The following is a 20,357-nucleotide window of genomic DNA, read 5'->3' on the forward strand; positions in this document are numbered from 1 at the left end:
GCTGTCCCTAAGCTGGTCAGGCTTAGAGCAGGGAGCCCGGCTCTCCTTTGTTCTTAATGGCACTCCTCCCCAACCCTTTTGGGCTGAGGTAGTGGCAGAGGACGTGGCCTGTTAAAAATGCAGAGGGAACAAAAGCCAGACCTGCAGGAGTGGTGTGTGGAGCAGACTGGGACAAGGAGACTAGTGAGGACTGGGACTAGCTGGCCAAAGAGACGGGGAGCCAGGAAAAGAAACAAGGTGGGGAAGGCAAAAGCAGTAGATGGGAGGAAACTGATACTGGATGAGGAGCCAGGGGCCACGGGGAGAAGAGAGACTTGCTAAGAAAGGATCTGGGTACTGGCAATCTATGGGTTGGGTGAGAACTGGCAGTGACTGGGCAAAGAGACTGGAGCAAGGAGACAGCATGGGAGGACAGGATACTGACCTTTTACAAGGAGCTCAGGGAGGGAGATTAGGAGTGGGAACATGGGCGTGGGAGGTGGGGGTTACAGCAGGCCACGGTAAAGAAGAGATCGCCAGAGATGGGGAACTGGGACTGGCTGAATAAGGAGACTGGACCAGAAGAGATGCCTGAGGAGTAGAAACTGAGACTGAAGTGAGGAGAATGGGACTGAGATGAAGACTCATGAGTGGGGAAGAGACAAGGCTGGGACAGGGACAGGAACAGGTTGGAAGGGACAGGGCAGAAAGGGTCACGTTTGGGGAGACTTGGCAAAACAGTCTGTGCCCACTAGAGCACGCTCCCCTCCAGATTCTGGAGTGAACCCAAGATTTCTGAGTCTCTCCATTCCTCTGTTCTCAGCAAATAACTTTGAAAGCCACTGGCAAAATATCCCATCCCCTCTATTGCTGGTACGCAAATTGGATGACAGCCTATTGCTGCTAAGACCAGGTGGGTGAGGTAATATTTTTTATTGGACCAACAGACACAAGCTTTCAAGCTACACAGAGCTCTTCTTCAGATCTAGGAAACTTATTAGAGTGTCACAGTTAAATACAAAATGGAACAGATAGTTTAGCATAAGTAGTTAACCTCGAGGTGGGCAAACTACGGCCCACAGGACTGTCCTGCCCAGCCCCTGAGCTCCCGGACAGGGAGGCTAGCCCCCAGCCCCTCCCCCGCAGCCTCAGCGCGCTGCCAGCACTCTGGCCCGCCACTCCTGCCGGGCAGCGCGGGCAGTGTGGCTGGCACCAGCCGGGCTGCAAGCTCCTGCTGCTCTGAGCAGCATGGTAAAGGGGCAGGGAGTGTGTGGGGGGGGGGGGTTGGATATGGGGAAGGGGGTCCTGGGGGGCAGTCAGAGGGCAGGGAGAAGGGGAGTTGGATGGGGCGGAGGTTCGTGGGGGGGTCAGGGGATGGGGAACAGGGTGGGTTGGATAGGTGTGGGAGTCCTGGGGGGCCTGTCAGGGGGTGGGGGGTGTGGATAGGGAGCGGGCAGTCAGGGGACAGGGAACGGGGGGGGGGGTTAGATAGGGGGTGGGGTCCTGTGGGGTGGTTAGGGGTGGGGGTCCTGGGAGGGGGAAGTCAGGGGACAAGGAGTGGGGGGGGGTTTGGATGGGTCGAGGGTTTTGAGGGGGGCGGGAAGTGGGAGGGGGTGGGGCCAGGCTGTTTGGGGAGGCACAGCCTTTCCTACCCGGCCCTCCATACAGTTTCGCAACCCCGATGTGGTCCTCAGGCCAAAAAGTTTGCCCACCCCTGAGTTAACACATGTTTCAAGGGGCCATTCAAAGTGAAGTGGCCCATTAACAGCCCTCCAGTCATAGGCAGGAAAGGAAAGGGGGGGGAAGCAGCAGGGTGTGGGGGAGGGTTGTTAGTGGATTAGAGCTTGTTTTAATAAGCCATAAATCTAGTGTCTTTATATAGTCCATGATTTTTAGTGTGTAGGAAAGTTATGAATTTAAGCTCCCAGGCTCATCTTTTGAAAAAGTGTTGTGCAGGTTTCCTTCAAAGATGAGGACTGATAGGTTAGATATAGAGTGATCGCTTTGTGAAAAGTGGTCACCCACAGGTGATATGGTGTTTTTGTCTTTTATCATTTTCCTGTGTGAGTTTATCTGAGAGCACAGTGATTGTCTGGTTTCACCCACACAGTAGTTATTGGGGCATTTAATGTACTGGATGAGGTACACCACATGTTGTGATAGGCATGTGTAGAACTCATGGATCTGGAAAGGTGTGTTGTGGGGGTGTTGATCATTGTAGCAGTGGAGATGTTTCTGCAGGTTTTGTATCTGTTGTTCTGGCAGGGTCTGGTGGTGCTTTGAGTTGGAGTGTACTGGTTTGTGGGGAGCTTGCTTTTGATGATGTGCTTGAAGAAGTTGGGAGGTTATTTGAAGGCTAGAGGAGGGGATTCAGGAAATATTTCTTTCAAGATGGGATCCTTACCAAGTATGGCTTGTAGTTGTTTGATGATACAGCATATAGGCTCCAGTGTGGGGTTGTAGGTGACAACTAGGAGAGTGTGATACGACAGGGTTTTATTTCTCTGTTGAAGAAAGTTCTCTCTGGGTATTTGGGTGGCCTGTTCCATGATGTGATCCACTTCTCTGGTGGAGTGTCCCTGTTTGATAAAGGCAGTTTTAAGTGTGTTTAAGGTGTATAGCCTGAACTTTCTCCTCAGATTTTCTCCTCAGAGCATATTCTGTGGTATCTGAGTGCCTGGCTATTGATAACAGATTTCTTGGTGTGTTTGGACTGGTTAATGGATCTATGAAGCCTGGTGTGGTGATCCATGGGTTTATTGTATTTTTTTGTCTGTTGAGTTCCATTGTTGAAGTTGATCATGGTGTCCAGGAAGTCAATGCTGATGTGGGAGTGTTCCAGAGAGAATTTAGTGAATGGATAGTTGTTGAAGTTATGGTGGAAATCTATGAAAGAATTTAAATTGTCTGTTCAGAGGATGAAAATATCAGATGAACTGCAAGTATATCATTGTTTTTGTGTTGCATTTGTCCAGAAATGCTTCTTCAAGGTGGCCCATGAGGAGGTTGGCATATTAGGGAGACATCCTAGTATCCATAGATGTTCCCTGTCATGTTTGGACAAGGTGTTTGTTGTTGAATGTAAAATTGTGATGGGTGAGGATAAAATGGATGAGTCTGGCGATGTGTTTGGGGTGAATATCTGAGTGTTGTCTATTGTCTTGTAAATATTTGACGCACGCAGCTATGCTGTCATTTTGAGGGATGCTGGTGTATAGGGAAATGACATCTATGGTGGCAAGGATGGTGTTCTGAGGGAGATTGTTCATGTTGCAAAGTTTGTGGAGGAAGTCGGTCATGTCCTGGAGGAAGCTGGGCCTTTGTGTGGTGAGTGGTTGGAGGATGGTTTCTAGGAGTCCAATAAAAGATATTACCTCACCCACCTTGTCTCTCCTGGGACTGACACAGCTACAAAACACTGCATAGCCTATTACTGCTGTCACTTATTCCAATAGCTTATGTGTGGTGGCTCTAAAGTTTTCCACCCTGCTGAGGACCCATGTGGGTATCAATACGATGCCACATGATGGAATTTCTGTTTTTTTCATTTTGCTTTTGTAAAAAGCACAGAATTTTCACAGAAATAAATATGTTAAAAGCACATTATGGTTGCAAATTCACTCAAAAGTTAGGAAATTCCAAAATTAAGGTTGCCTGTTAAACCTTAGCATGGCCCCCTTGTACCTATGCATTATGATATATTCTTTAATTACATGATCACACAGTTTCCCCCTTCCCACACAGGATCCCTCCCTACCTTGTTCAGCACATAGAATGGATTGTGCTCCAGGGATGAAACAGTGTTGTGCAGTAGGACTCATGCTTCATTTGTTGCAGAAGTTGTATAGTATGTTATGAATGAGGCCGAGAACTGCTAGGTCAGTCTCATGCTTAGGGCAGTTCAGTGGTGCTTTGGAGACATGGACTTTATCCCTGCCCTGCCACAGAGTTTCTATGTGATGCTGGGCAAGTCACTTAACCCAAACTTTTCATATGTGGTCACTAATTGCGTAGGCCTTATTTTCTGGGTGCCCAACTTGAGACCCTGGCATCTGATTTGTAGAAATGTTTGTTAGGAGACCGGATTGTGGGCAGAGCAACAGTCACAACCAGAGTCAGAGTCCAAATGCCAGAGCCAAGGCAGAGTCCAAGCCAGGAATCAGAGCCAAGAGTCAGAACCAAAGTCAAGGCTTGAATGCCAAAGCCAAGGGTCAAGACAGAGCCAAAGCCAGGAACTGGAGCCGAAGGTCAGAACGGGATCAGTGGAGACAGAGAAGACAGGAGCAGGGCTGGTTCCAGAGCAGGAGCAAGGCTGAGACAAGACTGGAAAACAGCCAAGTACAGGGAAGAGTCAAGGCTGGGTGCAGGACAGAAGTAAGCCAAGCAGAGGGAAGCGGAATCCACAAGCATGTGCATTGAACAGCTAGGGAGTTGCTGCTGGGCTTAAGAAAAGGCCTGCTAACTTCCTCAGAGACTCAGGCAAGGCAGTCTGTCAGCTGGCCTAGCTGATGTGGCCCAGCTGTGCTCATTAGCCTGTCAGGAGACTCACAGCTGCAAGGCCTTATTCCTGACAGTGCTGAGCACTCACAGCTGCGACTAAAGTCAATGGGAGCCATGCTATAAACATAGAAAATGTGTAAGGGCTTGGCTACACATACATTTTATAGCGCTCTAACTTGCTGGCTCAGGGGAGTGAAAAATCACCCCCCTGAGCACAGCAAGTCAGAGAGCTTTAAAGCGCTAGTGTAGACAGGCTCCGAGCGCAGGGAGCCGTGCTCCCAGTGCTCGGAGCTAATCCCCTCATGGAGGTGGATTACCAGGAGCACTGGGAGAGCTCTCTCCTGGCACTCGCGCACAACCACACTCGCACTTCAAAACGCTGCCGTGGGAGCGCTCTCGCGACAGCGCTTTGAAGTTTCCAGTGTAGCCATGCCCTCAGTACTCTGAAAAATCAGGCCCTCGATGTCTCAAACTGAGCACCCACAATGAGTGGATACTTTTGACCTAAATCTCTCTCTACCTTGGTTCCCCATCTGTAAACGGGGATAATAATAGCCCCATATCTCACAGGGTTGTTGTGTAAATAATGAATATTTGTCAAGCACCGTGATACTACAGCAATGAGCACTACACAAAAAAGCCCATGGGAAAATTAGTAATACTTTTTTCAAAGCAGTGTGTAGCGGGGTGCTCACCCCGCTCTGGCCTTGAAGGGGTTAAAGCAGCCCTGGCAAGGGCTGCAGCTGGAGAAAAGGAATTAAAACAGCCAAGCAAAGCTGATTGTGTAGCTGACCACAGCCCTTATGAGAGGGCTATGGGCTAGAAGTAGTGGAGTCTCACTCTAGTCCTGGAGTGGGAAGGGCTAGCTGCCTGAGAGCGAGGTACCTTGAGCGGAGCGGAGCGGAGCGGAGCAGTGCTGGGGAAGGGTAAAGGGAACTGGGGAGCTCCAGCCTGGTAAATCCCCAGGCTGCAGGCCTTGGTAAAGGCCCAGAAAGATACTGGGGCTGCAGAGGGGCAGCCTGGAAATAGGCAGAGGCAGCTCGTCCTAAACCCTTGCCAATGATGAGTGACCATTACGCTGCAGTCTGCCCTAGTGAGTGGGGGTTAGATGATGACTGGCAGTAGCCACTGAGGCAAGGTGGGTTTAGAGGGTTGGGTGTTCCCCAGGGAGGGGAGACCCAGAGTGTGGGGGTACTGCTGGGGCAGAGCCCCAGGGTCAAGGGCACCGGGGTCCGGGAGGGACACGGATGCCAGCGGCAGGCAAGACACTGGCCTGCAGAGGGCACTCTGGGCTGGAAGAGCTAATTCCCAAGACAACCAGTAGGAGGCGCTGCACTGGTGAGTTGTCGTGTCGCTACACAGTGTTATACAGACATGGATTTGACACTGATTTTGTGCTGTCTTGGAAGCATCACTTGTTGATGTTATTTGAACGAAACATTTAGTGACTTTTTTTTTAAACTAGAAAAACTTGCTTTTATGCATTGTCAAGATTGCAAACATTGTACTACAAGCTCTGAAGCCTTCTAAACCGTTTACTCCCAGGGTATCGGAGTGCAGCTTACAACACTTCCTATGCCTTGTTTTAAAAAGCTAGAACTCTGGAGTGTATTCCCTGTTCAGTGTAGAAGGGAGGGTTCTTTTTCTATTAACACCATTCAGAGTTACTTACATCTAGAGCACAGATGGATGGATCCAAGCTACAAAATGTAGATCTAGATTTCAACCACCAAAAAGTTTGGGGGTTCTCAGATTTGCATTCATTACAGTCTGTCAGAAATAAAAGGCCAGCCACCAAATTCAGATCCATACTCAAACATTGAACCCTCCCAAAGCTGGGGGATCTTTGGATCTCTCACAAAGAAGGAAAAATACCTTTCTGCCTGTAAACTACCTATGGTTCTAATGTTCCCTCCGATCGTCTCTATTTTAATCAAAATGCCCTTTCCCAGAGTACAGATGAAGTTATACACTGCTCCTCCAAACAAAGGCAGGTTTTAATATAAGTAAAACCGAGTAGGACTGGCTTTTTCAAGGCAAGAGATAACTGAAGACTACAAGCTAAGAAACACAAGAAATATAATAGCAAATTAGGCAGAGGTGTAATCAAATGGGTGCCTAGCTCCACATAATGTATCTGAGCTATTCTAGCAACCAGTTGATGTTCATCTTCCAATATGGAATCCAGGAAATGGGGCATGTTAAATTGATTTTAATTCTTAGGAATTTAGTGGCATTTTAGTCCTAAATGCCAAACATTCAGAAATCTATGCTATGGGCCAGCACACAGCAGGGCTGAATACTTGTCTACCTCCTCCCCTCCCACTTGGGTGATTTGACCCTCTCCCTAGGGAGTACTGGAAGAAGAGTATTTCCTTGCTGTATCCCACACAGAGCCAGAACCAGTCTGGCTTTGTTTGACTTGCAGCAAGTACCTGGGATAAAAGGCAATAAAAAGATCTAGTAATTTCTATAGGATTTTTCCTCATATTTTAAAAGACGGGAAATACAGGACTAATCTCAATCTAGTGTATAGCAATCAGAACACATGAAACAACTCTTCACTTCACTCCACCTGAAGGAAATATTTAGTGCTACACCCTCGATTCATATAAATGGGATCCGCTCTATTGGTTTCAGTGGAGCTCCAATGCATCTTAATGGAGCTGCGTTCATTACCCCAGCTGAGGTCGTTAAAATCCAACTTCTAGTCAACCTGTTTTACAAATATTTAAATAACAAAAAGAGAAAATTTGCTACAGAATGAAGAGGTAAATTATGAATGAGAAGAAAAATACATTGACAAATATCCCCCTGGCATGCCAAATTATAGCTAAAATACACATAAGAGGGCTCCTCTTCATTGCAACTGCTACCCTGAGCTAGTACACTCAAGATACTCCACTCCAGGAAGTGAGGATGATGACCACACTGCAAACAACACTGGATTGGATTAACAGAGTGATTGTATTAGCATCCAATGAGTTGTTGTAACTAAAGCAGCTGGATTCCCACTGCATTACCAGCTCCAATGTCAGCAACATTCCAGCTTCAACCCACCCAAGAAAGCCAGCTAGCAGGAGCATAAAGCACCAACTTAAGCTAAAGACCATAGTGCAGCGGTGAGCAACCTGCAGCCCATGGGCAGCACACGGCCCATCAGGGTAATCTGCTGGTGGCTCACCAGACTGTTTGTTTACATTTGCATGGCCGCCCGCAACTCCCAGTGGCCGCGGTTCACCGTTCCCAGCCAATGGGTGCTGTGGGAAGGGTGCCGCAGGTTGACCACCACTGCCATATGTGTGTAAGGAAGTTGGGCAAAACTCAAGTTATAGTTTGAGATATCAATGTAGTGAAAACAAGCCCATAAAAATGTAAGAATCCAGACAGGGGGAATACCTATCTCCTTGACAGTGTGGAATTGTTCTCTCTGAGAGATTTCTAGTGCTTTGTCAAGTCTGCTTTTAAATAACTTGAGCTATGAGGCTTCTACTACTTCCTTGGGTCTGAGATCTCACAGTGGAGAAGTCTTCCCTGATCTTCAATTTTCCTCCTCTTAATTTCAGCCCAAATAGTCCCTTAGCAGGTTACCAATAACACAGAGAAAACAGGTGAACTCCAGTTTTACGGAAGTAGTACTGAATGTCTGAAACCTTAAAACCACAATTTCAGAACAATGGATTTTAGATTAAATAAACATTTGGATTCAGGGCAAGACACAAATTTCAGGTAAGATGCAGATTCAGACATATGGAGTTTAGAAAATCAGGGTTTACCTGAAATTAAATATATTAATAAATAATATTTGATATTTTACTAAAGAAGTTAAACAAAAGCAAGTAGTCTTAGACAATTGGTCACAAAATTGATATTTCGAGAAATTCAGTTGGTTTGTTGGAATTTTTAGGTCTCTGATATTCCTTTGCCACTTCCCCTGCAGTACTTTGGGCAGGGACTATCTTCTTTGTACAGCACCTCACACAGCAAGCTCCCAATCTTTGGTTCAATTCCTAGTGGCTATCATAATAAATAAGATTAAATATATCTGGCACGGGGATGATCCAGCTGACTGAGAACTGGACAATGTATAGCAATATGTAGGTAGGAGGACATTTTAATTTCAACTCAGGGTTTCTAAACCAGATTTTGAAAAGCAAAACGTTGAATCTCCACCTGCTTTCTCAACTCTTGTATTTCCCCCTACCCAATCCCTTTTAGTATTCTGATGGAAGTGACCACATAGTAACAACTGGAGGAACTCCCTTTGCAACTAGGTGATATGATCCTTTTCTCTCCAACCAGGATTGAAGGGAAGAATGGAGGAGAAGAAAGGTTATGATTGTGCCAAAGGAATTTCTCATGTAATAGAACAAAGCTTGACTCATCTCTCTACTCTGTAATGTCAGAGAAGGTTTTCACCACAAAGAATGAATACAGAAAAGAGTATGCAATAGAGATCTGCACTGTCAATGACAGACAGACAGTGAGCATCAGAAAGGAGAATTAGGCTCTCAATTTAAGATCTGAACCAGCTCCTATTGAAGTCAATAGACTTCCTATTGAGTTCAGTGGGAGTTGGATCAGACCTTTAGTGAATGCTTTCCATTAATGTTTTTCTTTTTTTCTTTCGTCCATCCAGTTCTAGTTTTGCCCTCTCTGATACTTCCAGCTTGTATCAGTTCACGTAATGAGTTGGCCACACCAGGATCAAGAGAGAATTCTCAATGTTGTCTCCACATAAGAAGTTGCCATGATTATAATGGGAGCATGGAGGGACAGAAATAATAATCAGAGAACTACTGTCAAGGTGAGCCTATATTCCACTAGTGGTGGCAAGTGATTTCCATCTGACTCTCTTACCGTCCAAGAGATCAATATTTGGACAGGTGCTCAGTGTACGCCCCTCATCTGCTTCACTGGTATTGTTTGAGCACTGTGGTCAGACAAGGCAGACATTTCTTTTCACAGTTGGCTAATGGGTACCATCTTCTCATTTCCATATTTAAATACACACGTGTCCTTATCATCTTTGATCCTCTATATCTCAGTAAAGACTACATCAGCCAGGGCTTATTCTTATGGTTGCTTTCACAATCTTTTATTTCAGAAAAATGAAAAAGGGGAGAGTGGTTCCCAGACAACTGAATTGTAGAAATTTTATACATATGGGGCCAGATACTGATCCCCTCGCACAATCCAGCTAGTACTTTACTCTGTGAGTAGCCCCACTGATTTGAATGAGACACTGACAGATATTGCAATTTCTTCCATAACCTTGGGAGACCTTATTAGATTTAAATCTCTTTAGCGATATATTGTGTTAAGGCAAAGTTTATGTATTATGCCATAGGTCGGATAGCCATAAGCCAGGATTGTATGTAACCTCTTTAGGGGGAGATGTGATGTGAGGCCTGGGAGACTTTGGTCACAATAAGTGTGAAAAGAAAAGGAGTACTTGTGGCACCTTAGAGACTAACCAATTTATTTGAGCATAAGCTTTCGTGAGCTACAGCTCACTTCATCGGATGCATACCCTAAGTGTGAAGTGTATTTCCTGGGGAATACCTAGAGAGAGGTTAATGCAAATTCCCCACCCCCGGTTATGTAAAAACCCAGCCTTTTGAAGCTACAACCTAAGGAGTGGGTCATTGTCTGCTGATTGCCTGTTCATGGAGATTGGAGATCAAAGGCACAAGCTGTATAAAGTTGTGGTTTTGAAGGACTAACATCTACCAGAGCCAAAGGTTGGAGTTGGGGGGTGATCTCTAATAAACTGTTTAGCATGCATGCAAGTTCTTTTATATTTTTAATGTGTTTTGTCTGTAATACTTTCACCTTAAGAATAAATGTGCTTGTTTAGAAAGAGTTATGTGGTAACTTCTAACTGCAAGCAATACACTGGTCTCAGGCTCTAGAGGGAAAGCAAAGTGCAGACACTGGCCTTTTAGGCAGTCTGGCTTGCAGGAGATGTCACAGTGTAAATTGGGGAGCTGTGCAGCTTATTACCCTAGTTAGGCAGAAACCCCTGTCTCACTCCCTGCTAAGACAGGTGACAGCTGAGAAGCCAGGAGCCTAGAGTGGGTGCCCTAGATAGACCACCAGGAGGGGAATGCAAGTGCAGTGACCCTGAAACTGTGACAGACTAATCACAGAATAATATTACACAGTTTCAGCAAAAGCATCAATATCTGGCCCATAGTGTTTTAAGCATCACTTCACCCATCTTCAGGGTCTTCCTCAGACATAGCCAAATGAGTAAATACTTCTAATCTGTTCCCACCTTCTTGGTTAAAGAAACAAATAAACAAAAACGCTGACAATTTTGACAAGATAGATAGGTTGGTTAGTTAGTTAATGGCAGTACTTACAGTTGCATGACCAGATACAAGTGGTTTGGACTCTCATATATGTCTTCCAGTGCAACTATATTTTCATGTTTTATTCTGAAAAGCAACAACAACAAAAGATAAGTGCAAGGTTAAATGGTGAACTTTAAGTAGCTGCCCAACAGAAAACATCTAACTAAAAATAGCTACTTGGCGCTTGCGATTTACACAGTCAGAACTGAACCCAGTTCCGTATAAGCTGTCAGGAGTGCCTGGCAGCCCAAGATACGGTTATTACTTAGCTAGCAGGAATGTTTCATGATGAAATATTTAAAGCATTAGCAGTTTTTCTTCTCCTGTCAGATGAATAAAATGAACAGCCAAGGTGGTATTTGGATGTTGAGTTCTCAGGGCAGTAGTACATCAGAGTGCAGGGATTTGCAAACTGTAGATTTACTGGTTTCAGAGTAGCATCTGTGTTAGTCTGTATCCGCAAAAAGAAAAGGAGGACTTGTGGCACCTTAGAGATTAACAAATCTATTTGAGCATAAGCTTTCACGAGCTACAGCTCACTTCATCAGAAGCATTCAGTGGAAAATACAGTGGGGAGATTATATACACAGAGAACATGAAACAATGGGTGTTACCATACACACTGCAACGAGAGTGATCAGGTAAGGTGAGCAATGAGCAGCGGGGGGACGGGATCTTTTGTAGTGATAATCAAGGTGGGCCATGTCCAGCAGTTGACAAGAACGTGTGAGGAACAGTGTGTGTGTGGGGCTGGGGGGGATATACATGGGGAAATAGTTTTACTCTGTGTAATGACACATCCACTCCCAGTCTTTATTCAAGCTTAAGTTAATTGTATCCAGTTTGCAAATGAATTTCAATTCAGTAGTCTCTCATTGCAGTCTGTTTTTGAAGCTTTTTTTGTTGAATTGCCACTTTTAGGTCCATAACTGAGTGACCAGAGAGATTGAATTGTTCTCCAATTGGTTTTTGAATGTTTGATTTGTGTCCATTTATTCTTTTACGTAGAGACTGTCCAGTTTGGCCAATGTACATGGCAGAGGGGCATTGCTGGCACATGATGGCATATTTCACATTGGTAGATGTGCAGGTGAAAAAGCCTCTGATTGTGTGGCTGATATGATTAGGCCCTATGATGGTGTCCCCTGAATAGATATGTGGACACAGTTGGCAACGGGCTTTGTTGCAAGGATAGGTTCCTGGGTTAGTGGTTGTGGTGTGTGGTTGCTGGTGAGTATTTGCTTCAGGTTGGGGGCTGTCTGTAAGCAAGGACTGGCCAGTCTCCCAAGATCTGTGAGAGTGATGGGGCGTCCTTCAGGATAGGTTGTAGATCCTTGATGATGCGCTGGAGAGGTTTTAGTTGGGAGCTGAAGGTGACGGCTAGTGGCGTTCTGTTATTTTCTTTGTTGGGCCTGTCCTGTAGTAGGTGACTCCTGGGTACTCTTCTGGCTCTGTCAATCTGTTTCTTCACTTCAGCAGGTGGGTATTGTAGTTGTAAGAAAGCTTGATAGAGATCTTGTAGGTGTTTGTCTCTGTCTGTCTGAGGGGTTGGAGCAAATGAAGTTGTATCGCAGAGCTTGGCTGTAGACAATGGATCGTGTGGTGTGGTCTGGATGAAAGCTGGAGGCATGTAGGTAAGTATAGCGGTCAGTAGGTTTCCGGTATAGGGTGGTGTTTATGTGACCATCACTTATTAGCACTGTAGTGTCCAGGAAGAGGATCTCTTGTGTGGACTGGCCCAGGCTGAGGTTGCTGGTGAGATGGAAATTGTTGAAATCATGGTGGAATTCCTCAAAGGCTTTTTTCCATGGGTCCAGATGATGAAGATGTCAACAATGTAGCACAAGTAGAGTAGGGGCATTAGGGGATGAGAACTGAGGAAGCGTTGTTCTAAGTCAGCCATAAAAATGTTGGCATACTGTGGGGGCCATGCGGGTACCCATAGCAGTGCCACTGATTTGAAGGTATACATTGTCCCCAAATGTGAAATAGTTATGGGTGCGGACAAAGTCAAAAAGTTCAGCCACCAGGTTTGCCGTGACATTATCGGGGATATGTTCCTGACGGCTTGTAGTCCATCTTTGTGTGGAATGTTGATGTAGAGGGCTTCTACATCCATAGTGGCTAGGATGGTGTTTTCACACACAGATGGACTACAAGCCGTCAGGAACAGTATCCCCGATAATGTCACGGCAAACCTGGTGGCTGAACTTTGTGACTTTGTCCTCACTCATAACTATTTCACATTTGGGGACAATGTATACCTTCATATCAGCGGCACTGCTATGAGTACCTGCATGGCCCCCACAGTATGCCAACATTCTCTGGGATTATTGCTTAAGCAATCCCAAATAATTTCTAAAGCATACATTTAATTTGCATTAACCCTAAATTTAAGACACTAAAGAGACTAACCATTTAACTGAAAGGGCTATAACATTAATTATACAAAGTTGAGATGATTGCCTTAAGTGAGAGCGAGACCCCCAAAAAACTGTAAGCAGAATGTGCTGATTAAAGAACCTACACACACACACACACACACAGGCAGAAAGAATAGCCAAGGACGCTCATCATTGAATGCTAAACCCAGTAAACTTTTGGGGGCTTAATTCCACCCCCAGACCTATGAGAGGTGCAATTAGGTACACAAAGTCCACTACTGAGCAGAGCTAAAGCATCCGACACTCCCACTGAAGTTGATGAAAGTGCAGAGTAGTCAGCATCCTGCAGGCTCTGACTCATCATAATGTGCACATATTGGGTTGGTCCAGCTTCCAGTGACATCATGGAAAGATTGCCATAGATGTCAGTGTGAGAGAGAGATCAGACCTACATTCAGGAATGAAAAACCACATTCATATAAAAGACAAAGTAATGATCTGCCTTAAAACCTACATATTCAGGAAGTTCAGTATCAGTGGCGTATTAACCCAAATCTAACATGCTGTAGGACATCCTACAGCAATACATGTGTGGCTATAGGTATTCTGCTCTCCGGAAGTATCTGAAAAATCCTTTGTTGCTCCAGTAAATTGTCCAGAGAAACGGCATCATAGCTCAAGCGTTATAATATTGTTAAGAGAGCACTGAAGAAGATAAGCTTTTAAGTCTTAATTTGGTGTGCAGGAATGGATGTCTAGTACCTTGGCTTTTCTATGGAAATTTTCCAAAATTATATAGAGCAGTTGCCTTAAATTTCTCCAGTCACCTGCCCTGTCTCATCCCCAAACTCAAAAGATAACAGGGAAAGCAGGACTCTCTGGCACCTGATTTTCCTGATGAAAGAGGCCGTAACTGAGCAGATCACCCCACTGTGTCTTTTTGTTTTTATTCCAACCCTCGCTGACTTTGTCATTTACATTCAAAGCTGGATTTGTTTGTATTTAAATAAATATACAACATCAGCCCTCAATATGGATCAAGAGTTTGTAAAATTCCATTAGGAAGAACACAGCCAGTTTTGCCGCAGTGGGTCCATCAGATCAGCAGAATCGGCAGCTGCCTGGCCAGCAGAATATGTAGGAACCATTTATCTGGTGTGGCTCTGTGATGTGACTAGCAGACTTTTTTTTTTTTTTTTTTTTTTTTTCAGTTTGCCTCAGGCAAAGACCACAAGGGACTGATTTTTTGGAAGTACAGAGAACCACAATGCTACTTGAAGTCAATGGCTCACCACCTCTGAAAATCAAGCCCTAAGGCTAGTGCTACATTTTTTGAGCTAAGTGAGTGGAAAGCATCTCCCAAACAGTCAACTTTTATTTTTATCCTCTCTGGGTGGAGGAGGGCTGGAAGGTTTACGTTTTGAGTTAAAAACTCTTCAAAGAAAAGAGAAGTTCACAATAAAAATGCTCATAAGACCTGTTATACTAGCAAGAGGGCTAGGGAAGGCATGTGTGCTTATTACCAACTTTCTGGCTCTCTCAATGAAGGCCATAGATGATCAAGCTCTGTACCTTCCAGCAGAAATCACTATAATCAATGGGAACCCCTGATTGTTTTAGTCTCTAAGGTGCCACAAGTACTCCTTCAGCTGCAGTGACATTCAACTTGAGCAGAACTATCATTTAAAAAACAACAGGAAAGAGAAATAGCTTCAAGTTCTGATACAGAGTGACAAAACTTTCTTCACTGGCGCATCCACCTGATTGTGGTATTGGACATGTGTAAGCAGGGTAAGTGACAAGCCTGCTCTACCGTGTGTGTGTCAGCACAATTCCCTGGCTCAGAACATCCAGAAAATGGCTGGATACAGCGAGTATGTCCTTGCATTCCATTCTCTTGAATAGATGTTCTGTTAGATCAATTGCTGAGGATTGTTCAGTGAGAATTAGGGAGATACTTGACAGCAAGAGAGAGCTTGAATGGTTTAATTAGTTCTGCATTTATCCTGGGCTATTAGTGCAGTGTGAATCTCAAAAGGTTCAGAGGATTCATTCTGATAAGCCCCAAAATGCCTGGATGCATATCCATGTGTGATTTATTTTATCTTAGGTACTTACCTGGTCCCCATAACTGCAGTATCTGAGCACCACACAGTCTGATGTATGTACCCTCACAACACCTCTGTGAGATTGGGTATTGCTATCATTCCCATTTGACAGATGAGGAACTGCTGCACAAAAAGACTGACTTGTCCCAGGTTACACAGGAAGTTTATGGGAGAGCAGGGTCATAAACTCATGTTAACCCCTGGCCATCCTTCCTCTCTTGAACTTTCCTGTTCCCTCTCCTCTCTTGCATAGTCGTCTCCTTCTAACCCAACCAAATCCATCTTTTTCTCCGAGAGTATTCCACCCCACCCTGGACTTCATGGGAGAGTCCTGATTACAACACATCTGTTCCACTTCCTGTTAACTGGAAGAGATGAAAAAATGGACCCTGTATTTATTCTGAGCTAGACAATATATTGATGTTTCAGCACTACTTGATGACACAACATTATGACAGGACCAGGACAGTGACAGCACAGTGTATAGATACCATAGTGCCGAGAGTTTAGATTAGAAAGATATTGCCCCCCCTCGCCAAAATACCTTGGTTAAAAAACAGTTATGGTTGCTTTAAAGAAACCTCATCCTACACAATTCATTACAAAATGTGTCCAGGCATCCTCCGCTAACAGACCTCAGCCCTCCCACACATCCCATTCATCATTTTCGCAGACAGGTTCTGTCCCTCTATAGACAAATCCTGTGCACCTCCATCATGCAGACAAACACACGCCATGTTGTCCTCCATGATCAGTGTCCCTGTCTGTGAAATGGAGATAATACTGCCTACTTCACAAGCTTCATGAAAGTGGCTCAGACAACATTTGTAAGGTGCTGAACTAGAATGAGGATGTCAATAAATACATAAAAGGAAAAGGCCTCTAGTCTCACTCCATCATTCTACATCTCAAATACCAGGCACTAAAGGGCTTTTCCAGCTAGTGGAGAAAGGCATAACAAGAACTAGTGGCTGGAAGCTACAGCCAGACTAATTCACATTTTTATAGTGAGTGATTTAACCATTGGAACAAACTACCAAGGGCAGTGGTGGATCCTCCAGCTCTTAATGACTTCTAATCAAGACTGGATGCCTTTCAGGAAGATATGGTTCAGTCAAACAGAAGTTACTGGGCTCAATGCAGGGGTAACTGGGTGAAATTCTATATAGTCTGTGATATGCAGGAGGTCAGACTAGACAATCTAATGGTCCCTTCTGGCCTTATAAAAAAAAAATCTCTGACTTTACTTACATGCTTTTTCCAAACACAAAGGCTAGCAAAATAAAGGAAGGTAGTTACTGAAACTGAATCTGCATCAGCACTAAGAGAAGGGAACAGTGCATCTGAGCAGCATCTAACACCTCAGCCGAAGCATCAGATAACCAACCTGCGTTTATACCAGCAAATTGATATGAGCAACCAAAATGCCACCAGTTACTATTCTAAAAATAGCAGTGTACAGACAAGAGCGCCCAGGAGCTGCTTTGATTTGTTTTAAAACTTATCGATTACAATGCACTAGGTACAGGCTGGGCTTCCTTTGCTCAGTATTTATTTGTTTGGCCTGACCTGCCAAAAAAACTGTTGCAAAAAAACTGAGAGCAGCTTTGATAAGTGGATTGATAGCAAGTCGTCCTATTTCATAGATGTTCACTAAGAACCACTGTGTCCACTACTAGGGAAAGTCTACGTCACAGCTTCCTAAAGCAAAACTGAAATTTCTGAAAGGACGGATTCTGCTCCCAGGATGAGACCTATCCCACTAACTTTGATAGGAGCAGGATCTGTCCGTGAATGATAACGGATATTTCTCTGCTTCATGCAGCAGCAGATAGTGGTGACTAGCACATGGCACTGAGTGATCAGAGACTAAAATTTATCCATAGTACATTGGGCACACATAAGGAAACTTGCATTACATAACACCACCTTAAATGCTTAAGCGGTGACTCGGGGTGCATAGGAATCTTGGCTGGCCCTTTGCACTAAGGTGAAATTCACTCCCATATTTCTAAAACAACTGCAAGGTCCTTGAATGGATATTGTGACGGGTTGGATCACAGAAACCCCCTGGGGGAAGCCAACTGATGTGCCAAGACTACTTCTGCCCTTGCTTTCCTGCCCTGTCAGCTTAGGACTTCAGTGCCCTGCCTGGTTTGAGCCAGACCCGCTAGCCTGCTGCAAACCCAGACCCAGGTCTGAACCACGTCCCCTGACAGCTGTAGGCTTAATTTAAAGCAACTTAGGAAGTGTGCCTGTCTTTAACACTCAGATGCCCAACTCCCAATGGGGTCCAAACCCCAAATAAATCCATTTTACCCTGTATAAAGCTTATACAAGGTAAACTCAAAAATTGTTCACCCTCTATAACAGTGATAGAGAGAGATGCACAGCTGTTTGCCCTCCCAGGTATTAATACACACTCTCGGTTAATTAATAAGTAAAAAGTGATTTTATTACATACAGAAAGTAGGATTTAAGTGGTTCCAAGTAGTAACAGACAGAACAAAGTGAATTACCAAACAAAATGAAATAAAACACTCAAGGCTAAGTCTAGTACATTAATAAAACTGAATACAGATAAAATCTCACCCTTAGAGATGTTTCAATAAGTTTCTTTCACAGACTGGATGCCTTCCTAGTCTGGTCACAATCCTTTCCCCTGGTACAGCTCTTGTTCCGGCTCAGGTGGTAGCTAGGGGAATTCTCATAATAGCCTCTTTCTTGTTCTGTTCCACTCACTTATGTATCTTTTGCATAAGGCAGAAATCCTTTGTCCCTTTGGGTTCCCACCACTGTTCCCTTTAAGCTGTGTGCACGCACACAGATCTTAAACCCCATGCACACGGCGAAACACCGCATACACTCTGGCTTTGGCTTTTTTTTCTTTTTTTTTGCTTCGGCGGTGGCACAGAAGAAATTTTTTGCGCACGCAACCTGTTAAAAATGAGAGGGAACATTGGTTCCCACCCCACCTTCTCAATGGAAAAACCCCAGGTTAACGATGGATTCCAGGTCAGGTGACACGATCACATGTCCTGTGAGACCCCAAGCCCTCATTCCTCCCAGCCTGACTCACAGGAAGACCTGCCTGCAAACAGAGCCATCCACAGTCAATTGTCCTGGTTGATGGGAGCCATCAAGATTCCAAACCACCATCAATGGCCCACACTTTGCATAACTACAATAGGCCCTCAGAGTTATATTTCATATCTCTAGTTTCAGATGCAAGGGTGATACATTTATACAAATAGGATGACCACACTCAGTAGATTATTAGCTTTGTAATGATACCTTACAAGAGACCTTTTGCATGAAGCATATTTTAGTTACATTATATTCACACTCATCTGCATACTTTCATAAAATCATATTGAATGCAATGTCACAGGATACTGCTGCAGAAGTACAAAGGATTACAATGTGGAAGTGGAGATATAATGAGAGAAAGTATATCCCTGAATAACTAAGCGGTTTCTGCACTTCCGCTAGCTCCTGCTTGTCCCAGGGACCATCGCTTGTATATTGTTAGAGATCACTAATTATGGAGGCAGCATTATCTGTTGATTAGAGCAGGGGACCCAGGTTATGTTGCTGCTGTGGCTGCTGACTTGCTGTGTGACCACAAAGAGGTCACATAACTGCTAGTCTAGTGTGTAACTGATGATAATTAGCCATCTGATAAAGCATCTTAAGAACCTGGATGAAAGCCGTATACAAGTGTAAACTATTAGGATTTCATTAATAATTATAGTTATCACATCTGGCATATTTCTACATGGGGGAGTAGGATCACAGGTGGTTGTTTAGAAGGACATTGAATAAAAACCATGGGAAAACAAGAAAGGTGTTTATGAAACACAGGTTTTCAAAATAACAACTTGCTGCTGATCAGACTCTGTCAAATATGTGGGGCATGAAATTAAATGATGCAAACATGTGACGACGATGCAGAGAAATACTGTGCTGGAGAGAAGAAAAACCTCCTGTCTCACTCATCCTGACATTCCCCATCCTCCTCCCCACTCAGTCCCCTGAAGCTTGAAGGCCCAACTAGATCACGCTCTGCGATTGTATACTCCAGTCGGAAACTTATTCTCTTCTTGATGAATTTTAGTCATCATCCCAACAGGGATGCATCTTATATCCTCACGGTTGGGTCTCAAATATTCTATTGATTGACAGAACAATCCATAGCAACTTATAGCATCCAGGAAAGATCGCTCAGAGCACTAAGTACTAAGACAGCAGCAATTGCACACAAAGGAACTGCTTGAAACCATGTTTACAGAGAACAGTGTGTGTGTTTTCTGACCTGATATACAAAAGGCCACAGTGGAAAGTCTGGAAGCCTAGGCTTTTAAAAATCACCGTGCAAGCCTGAGTTAGTAACCAAGGCTTGTCGCTCTCTGAGGGCTCTTCAGCAGCCTGTATCAAATGAAATTGCTGGTTCAGTCCAACTTGCATCCCAATGTCAGCACCACTGCTCCCAACGGGCAACCCTGCAGGCAATCTCAGGACTTATCTACACAGGAAGTTAGTGTGCAGCAAAATAGAGTGTGAATTTTTAGCACACTAGCTACTCTGTACTAACTCCCTCTGTGGACACTCTTACTAAAAGTGCCTTTGTGCACTTTAGCTTAATACACTTTAAACTATACTAAGCTAAATTGCCCGGGGGCATTTTTTGTGCACAGAGTATCCACCCAGGGAGTTAGGCCTAGTCTACACTATACAGTTAGGTTGACATAAGCTGCTTTGCGTTGACCTGGAAAAATCATAGAGCAGGTCCTCAAGGAATCAATTCTGAAGCACTTAGAGGAGAGGAAAGTGATCAGGAACAGTCAGCATGGATTCACCAAGGGCAAGTCATGACTGACTAATCTAATTGCCTTCTATGACAAGATAATTGGCTCTGTGGATGAGGGGAAAGCGGTAGACATGTTGTTCCTTGACTTTAGCAAAGCTTTTGACATGGTCTCCCACAGTATTCTTGCCAGCAAGTTAAAGAAGTATGGGCTGGATGA

At 44.5% G+C, this 20,357-nt stretch overlaps 1 protein-coding gene across 3 annotated transcripts in view; it reads right to left on the reverse strand.

Annotated features, from left to right (window-relative positions):
* The window catches only part of CAMK1D (calcium/calmodulin dependent protein kinase ID), a 366,122-nt gene that overhangs the window by 132,474 nt on the left and 213,291 nt on the right, over window positions 1–20,357 (reverse strand). For all 3 annotated transcript variants that reach the window (XM_048836583.2, XM_048836584.2, XM_075124546.1), the window contains exon 3: window positions 10,848–10,922. In XM_048836583.2, the coding sequence (XP_048692540.1) occupies window positions 10,848–10,922 (75 nt within the window). The remainder of the gene's footprint in view (window positions 1–10,847; window positions 10,923–20,357) is intronic.

Source organism: Caretta caretta, chromosome 1 (assembly GCF_965140235.1).
Source record: "Caretta caretta isolate rCarCar2 chromosome 1, rCarCar1.hap1, whole genome shotgun sequence".
NCBI lineage: Eukaryota > Metazoa > Chordata > Testudines > Cheloniidae > Caretta > Caretta caretta.